The sequence below is a fragment of the Cydia pomonella genome, chromosome 10, assembly GCF_033807575.1.
Source record: "Cydia pomonella isolate Wapato2018A chromosome 10, ilCydPomo1, whole genome shotgun sequence".
NCBI classification, from domain to species: Eukaryota; Metazoa; Arthropoda; class Insecta; order Lepidoptera; family Tortricidae; genus Cydia; species Cydia pomonella.
This window is the reverse complement of record NC_084712.1, coordinates 20,933,421-20,943,706: the sequence shown is the minus strand read 5'-3', so window position 1 is coordinate 20,943,706 and position 10,286 is coordinate 20,933,421. Positions and strand designations below refer to the sequence as shown.

Below are 10,286 nucleotides of genomic sequence, written 5' to 3'. Positions count from 1 at the left end.
TTTTTAACAATTAGTCAAAACTAAGTTTCACCAAGAAACTTTAAGAAAACTAGGTTTGACTGAAAAATCCCAATTAAAACTAGTTTTGTGCCAAGAGGTTTAGAAGACGTTTAAAAAAGAGAAAACGTGTTTTCCACGGAGGCAACCAGAAAAATTAGATTTAATAGTAAATCGTTAACCAAAGGATGAAATGATGCCTTTCATCCGAGTTAAATACTTTACTTTTAATTTTGATACGAGGAAAGTAAAATAAATTAGTAAAAAAAAAACATGACTCAGTATAAAATGTCACAGTGTTTCTTGAAAGTACTTTAAATTAATAATTTAGGGTAATGTATTGTTCTTTATGGCACGGGGAGTTAAAAACCAAATATCAATTCCTCATAGTATAAAAATGAAAAAAAAATATGGTACTTGGAAAGTAAAATTCTCTAGTGCCGAAACGTATCACTTTTTGCACACTCCATAGAGCAACAATGACACTCTTTCAGAGCATAAGAAATGAAAATAATATAATATTTTATGCTCTAAATTCATAAGTATTGACACAGTAAATCGGTCCAGATATTACAATACCAAAAACGAGCTTGTGTAATGTGTACAAACAATTATTGTACGCAAAACTGGGGGGTTATATGAGAAGACAAACAACCGCAAACTTGTGATATATGGCTCCAATGATAAATGGAGTGCTCCAGCATTATTAGAGCGCGGCGTGTAAATATACAAATGCAAAACATATGTTTGTGGGCTGACATGTTTTCATTTATGTCACTATCAAAGCTTTATTGCGTATACCCTGACAAGATTTTATATAGTATTCGCCATATTGCGGGTTTTCAGTTGCATTCATTTATTTTCACCACACCAACTGGTAATAGACACTCTTGATTGTTCAAAAACTAATGAGAAAGTTTCATTTTATCCACATGTGAGGCAAAGTAATCAGATGCAAATTTTGAGTTGTTTTCTTATGTTAGCTGGTAGAATTGACTTTTAAATGATGAGTTTGAACGATATATTTTTATAACGTTCATTTGGATCTGACTTGGTTTGATTTTTTTGGTATTTCACAGATAGTATTTTCCTCGCGTTGGTGTGGTGAAAAATGTGTGTTTCACTCGGATATAAAGTTTGTTTAACCCTCGTGCCTTGAAACCCTTCTCGAACCACTCGCTACGCTCGTGGTTCAATTTTGGAATCTTTCGCTTACTCGGGTATCTATATTAGCACGAGCGGTTAAACAACAACTTTGCCCCCTTATAAAACAAATAACTATTTTCACCTCAGCAGCTCGAACAAGGGCGCTTTGCTGCTTAAAAACAGTGAGCAAAATCGCATTGTTATACGAATATTTTCCACTGAAGCCGCTCATAATTTTAGCTTAAAAAAACATTCGAGTTCCTTATTTCAATAGAAGTTACCCGTTCTCACAATAGGTATGCTGGCATTTCGAGCTGTTGAGTTCAAAGTTGGTTTAAATTTATAGGAGGAAGTTATCAGACTGGGTGCCGCTTAGTTATGACCGTCGAGTGTTCAGTACAAGGGAAGTAAAAACTCACACGGCAGAAAGCCGTCTGAAATCCCATTTTGGCAATGCTAGCTCCAAATAGTTATTACATCGCTACGAGTTCTTTGAATGCTCTGCGACAGCGAGGCGTGAGTTGGAAATGTTCAGGCACGCGAACGTATAAAAATTAACGCGTTTAATGTCCCGTAAACGTATTTCGTTTTCGCATTTCGGGATTTCGCGAAATGCAGAAAGAGCGGTAGGATTTCGTTCGTTTCTGGTAGCTTATGACGTCTTAAAAGCTTGTGGATTTGAGAAATAGTCCTTGAATGAAAATACTATATACCCCAAAATCAAACATTTTCAGATAATACCTATACGACATGATACTTTTAAAAGTGAAAGTATTTTACTTAAGTTACTAATTAGCTACATATTAGAAATTTAACCCATTCTGCTGTAAAACTATACCTTGTAAGGTCAGATAGGGTAAAGTAAACACCAGGGCAATAGAAGAACTTGTAGGGAATCGTTAGCGTGGGCAGGGTATACCTGTCTTTCTTGCTCCGAGCAAAATAAACCATGTTTCTCTTACGCCACCTTATCTTATAAAGATATATTGTCTGATACTACAATATCCAATGTGTAGTGACTGATAAATTCTACTCGATACTACAATACCCGCGTAGCATTGGCGTAATAAGCTACAGTGGTCATAACAAGTGGTTATGTTCTTAAGGGTCCCCAGTAGCGATTAAAATTACATGAAATGAAAGATACATGTATCTTTCAAAGGACCCTGTATTTTTTAATAAAATACAGTATCTTTCCTTGCGGATCTTCGATAGAATCTTTCGCAACTTTAAGTTTTTTACGTGTAAAATACATTGTATTTTTCGCATTATTATATTATATTATGAATATAAACATAGTATGGTTATAAAATTTAAAAACAAAAGCCGATACAAAAAAAAATACGAAATACATGTAATGATATAATCATATTATAAAAAAGCTAACCTAGAGTACCGCCGGCAACGGTGATGAAACCACGAGAGCGGAGTCTCCTAATATTAATATTATTATTATTTTATTTTATTTTTTACTTAGGCTAGGCTTTTTACAATATGTTTATAAAAGCAAAATACAAAAATATTATTATTATTTGTGTCTTGCCTTATCACGGGACCATGGGGTTATTAAATAAATATGTAAAATACACAGTATAAAACAGGTATTGTACGTGTATGATTGTATTTGTCAGACAAACGTCAGTTTTGTTTTTTTTCGAAAGTTACAAGTATTTTATAGGAAAGATACAAAGTTTCGAAAGAAACAACATTAATATTTCGCCATTTTCATCTCTAGTCCCCAGCAAGCTCGGTTCTCTATACAAACGTAGTTACGCTCTCATTCTTGCTCTAATGTCATCTGTCATCTCGTGTCATTGTATGTGCAAAGTTTCATTACAACCCAACGCGTAGTTTTAAAATTAGATCGAAACTCCGCTTGTATGGGAAGGTGCAATTCTGCCGAGCTTGCCGGGAACTTAAGAACGACTTTAATTTTGCATTTGCAAAGTAAACATTTATAATGTTTTAATAAATTTCTGGTTAACGGAAGGGCTTATTAAAGTATTATTCTAAAGTGTAACAAGAAATTATTATAGGCAGATACTACGACAAACCTTAAAGGAATGAAGGTCGTAAATACAAGATGGATGGCGTCCTTAAAATCTCAGGGGTTCATCGAAGAGAACATAATTTATGGTTGTCCCGACTTAAGTGAAGTTCGATCAAAAGTTCTTTGGGCGAAGCTGACACTTGTTTAACGACCTTTGTAACTTTAGTATCATCGTTTAAATTGCGAATTCATTGAGCATCCTGTCATTTTGACTAAACTTTATAAGAAAGGGTACTGTTTGTTTGAAGATGATTTCATGTATTTACATATATATCAAGCAAACTTTGAGCGTTGCTAAACTTATGTGGCATTGAACAATAGGGCATATGGAGGCTGTATCTGTTGGAGGGTCGTGCTACTTTGTGATCTAAAATATGATAGTTTGCGCCAAATAACATGGAGATCCTTGTGGAAGGTTTTTATCTAGCAGTGATTTTTGGTTGATATGATGATGATAAATATAAGCTTAACACTTTTGGTGACGGGTGCCCTGTTTCCAGTACAAATTGAACACACATAAGTGTTATTGGCAGTAATGGCACTGAATGTGTTAGAACGTCCGTTGTACTCACTTGCAGTTCCGCGAGCAAGGCTAAAAGTGAGAAAGTTTAGAGAATGATTATATATATAATACCTCTCTTCTTCTTCTTCCTCGCGTTGTCCCGGCATTTTGCCACCGCTCATGGGAGCCTGGGGTCCGCTTGACAACTAATCCCAAGATTTGGCGTAGGCACAAATTTTTACGAAAGCGACTGCCATCTGCCCTTCCAACCCAGAGGGTAAACTAGGCCTTGTTGGGATTAGTCCGGTTTCCTCACGATGTTTTCCTTCACCGAAAAGCGACTGGTAAATATCAAATGATATTTCGTATATAAGTTCCGAAATACTCATTGGTAAGCCGGGGTTTGAACTCGCGACCTCCGGATTGCAAGTCGTACGCTCTTACCGCTGAGCCACCAGCGCTTATATATATAATACCATGGAAAAATAAGAAAGCTTAGAATGCTTACTCCATACATCACTTTCCTTACATTATAAATAATAAGTTTTAATTCTACTTGTATGGTAAAACGTGGTATTAATAAGTTTAAAATTCGCTTAAATCCCAGATGAGTTTTCGCAAAGCTCGCTTAAAACTTATCATATGAGTACTTAGAGTTTTTTTTTTCTGTGCATAGTCGCCATCAGATATACCGGACCGGAGCGGCCGAGGTACTCAAAATATCTGAACACGCACTCTAGCGCCTTGACAATAGAGGCGTGTTCAGATATTTGTGAGCACCTTGGCCGCTCCGATATATCTGATGGCGACTGTACGGAATGCGTATGATAATCTTACTCGTACTTATGTCCCAATAGTAATACCATCTGACTCTGTCAGATAGCTGTAAATTTTTAAAACTGCGAGTAGGACCGTCAGCAGGTGTAGCCCCTTGACTTTGCTTAAGTTCATGCACCAGTTTATATTTTAATATATATACATTAACATATACACACATACATACACATACACATACACATACACATACACATACACACACATATACATTGACATAACATATATATGTATATATATTTTTTTAAATTCCGCTACCTAAAGGTTGTCTGGAAGAGATCGCTTTTGAGCGATAAGACCGCCTGTTGTTTACCTCTTCTTTATGTGTTGTATTATTTGTACTGTTTCTGTATTGAGGTGTGCAATAAAGTGTATTTGTTTTGTATTGTATTGTATTGGTGACAGCAGAAAATTCTCTTGAAATAGCAACGATTCAGAATGTAAACAAACATGATGGCTATCATTCACTAATTTGACTTTCCACATTTCATAGATGAATCGCAGATGACACGCGATTTTGGAATTATTCGAAAACAGTGAGTGTTACTAGCCCGCGATTTTTCAAGTTTGGCGCCTTTTGCTAATGACAAAATTTGCTTGACCAAGTACAAAACAGAAAAAAAATTGGTTTCTCTGTGATGTTATTCCTTATTTGTTGATCCTTAGCCTACCTGAACTTACCAACGAATTAACGGCAACATTAAAAATAAAGTCATATTATTGTCACTCTATGTCATTTGTCAACGCACATGTGGCAAGTGACAGTAATATTGACTAAAAATATTGTACAAAAAAAACTGAACATTGCATATATAAACAATTTACGCATATTAAGATAGGTACTGAGAGATTGGAATATTGCCAAAATATTAATTTGCGATGATTCCATTTTCAAACGGGTTTAGCATGTACGGCCAACTAAAAACAATCATCACTAAACCACCGAAACAGCTTACATTCTGCACAGATTTCGATAAAACTATAGTTATCAATACGTTTATCGAACGTGGGTGGAAGCAAGTCGAGCCCAGCGAAGCTTGGAATATCTACTGGGCGAATACAACCAACTGCCGCTCTATATTCAACGTAGAGAATGGCATCAGACTCAATGACTACCAACTCATCAATCATTTCCCAAAACACTACGAATTAGTTCGTAAAGACTTACTAGTCCGAAATATAAAGAAATACCGCAAAGAATTAGAAAAAGAAGGAAACCCTCTAGCTGAGAAATGTGAAGTTATTCAAGGAGGACACAAAGTCACTCGATATTTGCATTTAGATTTTATTCCAGTAACCTATGTCTTGCCTTCAGATTATAATCTGTTCGTGGAGGAATACCGACGCTACCCAAACACTACATGGATCCTCAAACCAACAAGCAAATCACAAGGAGAAGGCATTTTCCTCATAAACAATTTGTCAAGACTAAAAAAATGGTCTCGAGAATCGAGGAAATACTTACAGCATCGATTCACCAACAAGGACTCTTACGTTATATCGCGCTACATAGATAATCCGCTATTGATTGGAGGAAAGAAATTCGATTTGCGGATTTACGTCCTCGTTACGTCGTTTCGGCCTTTAAAGGCTTATATGTTCCGACAAGGCTTTTGCAGGTTCTGTGCGATGAAATACGATTCTAGTGTCGCTGAACTGGACAACATGTACGTGCATCTGACGAATGTGAGCGTTCAGAAGCACGGTGAGGATTACAACCGTTTGCATGGCGGCAAACTTGGTATTCAAAATTTAAAGCTATATTTAGAAGGTACACGTGGCCGCGAAGTAACCGAGCGTTTGTTCCGCAAGATACCATGGCTTATAGTGCATTCCCTAAAAGCTGTGGCGCCGGTTATAGCGAACGACCGCCATTGTTTCGAATGTTACGGTTACGATATCATCATAGATGCTGATTTGAAGCCGTGGCTTATTGAAGTGAACGCGTCTCCATCAATGACGCCGACGACGCGGAACGACGGTATCCTGAAGAGGAAACTGTTGGAGAATATGTTGTCTGTAATACTCCCTTCCAACGGGATACCTGATGCTCGCTGGAAAAAGACGCCGAGAGACAGAGCTCTGGGGGACTTTGAGCTTTTAATAGATGAAAGTAGGTTATGTACGGAAGAATCATAGGTTCATAAAAATATGTAAAATATTCGATTTGAAGTACTTCATAAATGTGAACAAAAAATATAAGTACAGTCAGCGTCAAATACTTCGTAGCAGTCAAAGTGGTCAAATAGTTCGATACACCATACTAAATATATGGTGTACCGAACTATTTGGCTACTTTGGTTGCTACAAAGTATTTGACGCTGACTGTACATGCTTATTTTTTTGTATTTAATAAAAATAACTTCCATTTAAATATGTTTATTTTTGTAAACTGTTACAGGAAATTATCAATGTTTTTTTAATTGTGTTAATGTTGCGATATGAACATTTGTTCATTTTATGGTAGGTAGTGGGATACGTTATAAGATAGTGGGATACGCAATAACTTACGGGCTGAATATATAGGTCATTCTGAGCAACATTTACCATGGAGTCAACCCCAAAATCGCACAAAAAAATTCACTCTCCCATAGACTATGTCAAGGTCAGACAGCCAAAATGTATGAAACAGCCATATGTATTTTTTTTTTTCGATTTCGGGGCTGGTACCATAGTAAAAGTTGCTCAGTATGACCTACCCTGACCTATATATTCACCCCGTAAATTATTTCAGGTGACTAATTAAACCCCTGTATATTTTATTCTTAATTTAACTGTTATATTGATATGTGTTGCCGAGTCCACAGTTGCCCAGATTTTATATGTAAATTTAAATCGAGGCAACTGTGGACTGGACCCACTTTTATCATTCTTCTTCTTATCGTATGAAGGGATCATGACTAAATAATATTTTGCAAATATCTGGCCACCTCTAACCCCCGGGGGGTAGCTTTTATGAGGTCTTCTACAGTGCACGTAGTTTATCATTTATCATCGCACATTTATCATTTATTCCTTATCACTAATAAATAAATATGTACTTGTTAGAATGGCATGACAGGCATGTTGACAAATGATAAAGAGCCGACCATCTCAGCCCTTCAGATGGAGTATATATTTCTTATACCCCATCTTAGACCAGTAGGGCTAAGATGGTCGGCTCTTTATCATTTGTCATCAAGCCTATCACGTTCTAACAAGTGTCTAAGTGCCAAAGTGACGGGCATAGTGACAAGCAATAAAAATGGAACCATACTGCCACTGCTGACCCGATCTTTTTAACCTATCTACAAAAGTAGGGAGGTTTATACAAACACAAACAGTAGTCCCGTTACAAATTTTTAACATTTTACTTATAAATCACAATCCAAAAAACATTCGATAACGTAAAAAAATAAAATTACTGTCTAAAGCGGCGACTATTCGCTATGTAGTGACGTAGATTACATTCTTCCTTTTCCATGAACTCCTCGTCGATTAATAAATCGAAGTCACCGAGCGCGTCAGGGGACGGGGTCTTATTCCATCTTGCGTCTGGAACGCCATCCGGCGGCACAACCACAGACACAATATTATCAATCAGTTTGTACTTCAGTATTCTATCGTTGTGTGTAGTAGATTGCAACGAAGGCGAAGCATTCACCTCTACCAGCCACGGTTTGAGCGCATCATCAATAATTATATCATAACCGTAACATTCAAAACAATGACGATCGTTTGCCATTACGGGAGCGACTGCTTTCAATGAATGCACGATAAGCCATTGCATTTCCGCGAACAATTTATCCGTCACCGTTCGCCCGCGAGTGCCTTCCAAATATAAACGGAAATTTTGAATGCTCATCTTTCCGCCGTGCAGACTATTGTAATCTCCGCCGTGCTTCTGTACGCTAACATTAGTTAAATGAACGTACATATTGTCGAGCTCAGTAACACTTGTGTCATACTTAACTGTACAAAAGCGACAAAACCCGTGCTGAAATAAATAAGCTTTAAGAGGACGAAATGACGTCACTAACACATATAACCTCAGATCGAACTTTTTACCACCAATCAAAAGCGGATTGTCGATGTAACGTGATATTACGTAACTTTCTTTGCTGCTGAATTGGGGATGGAAGGGAGTTTTCGCTTCACGCGACCACTTCTTTAGTTTGGAAAGTTTGTTTATTAAGAAAATTCCGGCGCCTTGAGATTTGCCGCATGGTTTCATTATCCAAGTGCTTTGAGGAGATTTCCGGTATTCCTCGACGAACATATTGTAGTCGGCGGGCAGCACATACGTCACAGGTATAAAATCTAGATGGATATATCGAGTGACGATATGACCGTTTGGTAGTTGTACCTCGGCCTTCTCAGCTAAAGGGCTACCTTCTTTTTCTAGGTCTTTTCTGTATCGCTTGATGTTTTTCACGAGCAAATCCTTCCTTGACAGTTCATAGTGGTTTGGGAAGTGATTTATAATTTGGTTATCATTCATTCTGTAGCCGCTTTCTATGCTGAATATATTCCGGCAGTTGGTGGTGAAGGACCAGTAGAAGTTCCACTCATCATCGGGACCTACCTGGACCCAGCCTCTGCGCTCGAAGTTGGAGATGATCACAGATTTCTCAAGGTCAGTACAATATGTCACTCTGCTTTTCTCGTTACATGTCGGACTTTTGCTGAAACTGGGTAGATTTTTTTTTGCTTCCTGATTCATAATTTAAAAGTTTATATAGAGAAAATAAAATAATTAAATAAGAAAGTGCATGTTAAACACTAAAAAAATATTTGTCATTTGATTGACATTACATTGTCAACGATTACTGATAATTTAGTCGTTATGAATAGTAAATTAAAACCTTACCTACCTATTGTGTTTAGTATTTATTATTCATATTCTTTCATCTATATAAGTATGTACAGTGCATTGCAATAAAATTAGTTAATAATGTTATATTTCTGTGATAATGTTCAATATCTGACGAGGTGCACCCCACACGCGCGGAAATTATCAAAACATAACCACCTTAATCTCTAAGGTCACGGAATAAGTATTGTCTCCTCCGTAAGCCCCTAAAGTTAACATATACATTTATAATTCATTCATAATAAATCGATGTCCTAATTCTTTCAAGAGACTCATTAAACTTCACTTTTTACCTGCTCCGTAATACTTTTATCTGCTTCCTTTTACATACTTATAGCTGGCATTTATTATATATATATATAATATGTATTTTAATATATGTATGTATATGTATTTATATATCTTTTTTATTTATATTTGTATATGATATATTGTTTAGTTTTGTGTTTATTCTGTGCGAGACTTCTTATATTGCATCTGGAACACCTACTGACATAACATTTTTTTTATTTTTTATTCCGCTACCTAAAGTTTGTCTGGAAGAGATCGCTTTTCAGCGATAAGGCCGCCTGTTGTTTACCTCTTCTTTATGTGTTGTATTATTTGTACTGTTTCTGTATTGACGTGTGCAATAAAATGTATTTGTATTGTATTGTATTGTATTATAAGCATATCATTAGCCACAATCACAAGATATTTGACATCAATCAAATATTATGTAAAAGTCCAACAAATGTTTGTATTATTCCCACATCGTGCATTCTCATTAAGGTAAGGTGGAGTTAGACTATCACCGGGCTAAGACAATCACTTGTATAGAATCCTCATATAGTTTGCCTTACCCCGAGTAAACTATGTTCGTCTATTACCCCATCCCCACCTTACCTACTTCTAGTTTACCCACT

At 36.6% G+C, this 10,286-nt stretch overlaps 2 protein-coding genes across 3 annotated transcripts; one reads left to right on the top strand and one right to left on the bottom strand.

Moving 5' to 3' along the window:
* Positions 1-5,126: 5,126 nt before the first annotated feature.
* On the top strand, positions 5,127-7,717 carry LOC133522357 (polyglutamylase complex subunit TTLL1-like). The gene has a single exon (XM_061857675.1). It carries the CDS (start codon positions 5,409-5,411, stop codon positions 6,666-6,668), a length of 1,260 nt encoding a protein of 419 aa, XP_061713659.1. The 5' UTR covers positions 5,127-5,408; the 3' UTR covers positions 6,669-7,717.
* Positions 7,718-7,855: 138 nt separating this feature from the next.
* On the bottom strand, positions 7,856-9,677 carry LOC133522356 (polyglutamylase complex subunit TTLL1-like). Of its 2 annotated transcripts, XM_061857674.1 has the most exons (2): positions 9,383-9,677; positions 7,856-9,199 (listed from the first exon to the last, which is right to left on the bottom strand). In XM_061857674.1, the coding sequence occupies exon 2, from the start codon at positions 9,007-9,009 to the stop codon at positions 7,930-7,932; it is 1,080 nt and encodes a 359-aa protein (XP_061713658.1). In that variant the 5' UTR covers positions 9,010-9,199; positions 9,383-9,677; the 3' UTR covers positions 7,856-7,929. The 2 variants fall into 2 exon arrangements, with proteins under 2 accessions (XP_061713658.1, XP_061713657.1); XM_061857673.1 differs by lacking the exon at positions 9,383-9,677 and having other exon boundaries at positions 7,856-9,343.
* Between the last annotated feature and the right edge of the window lie 609 nt (positions 9,678-10,286).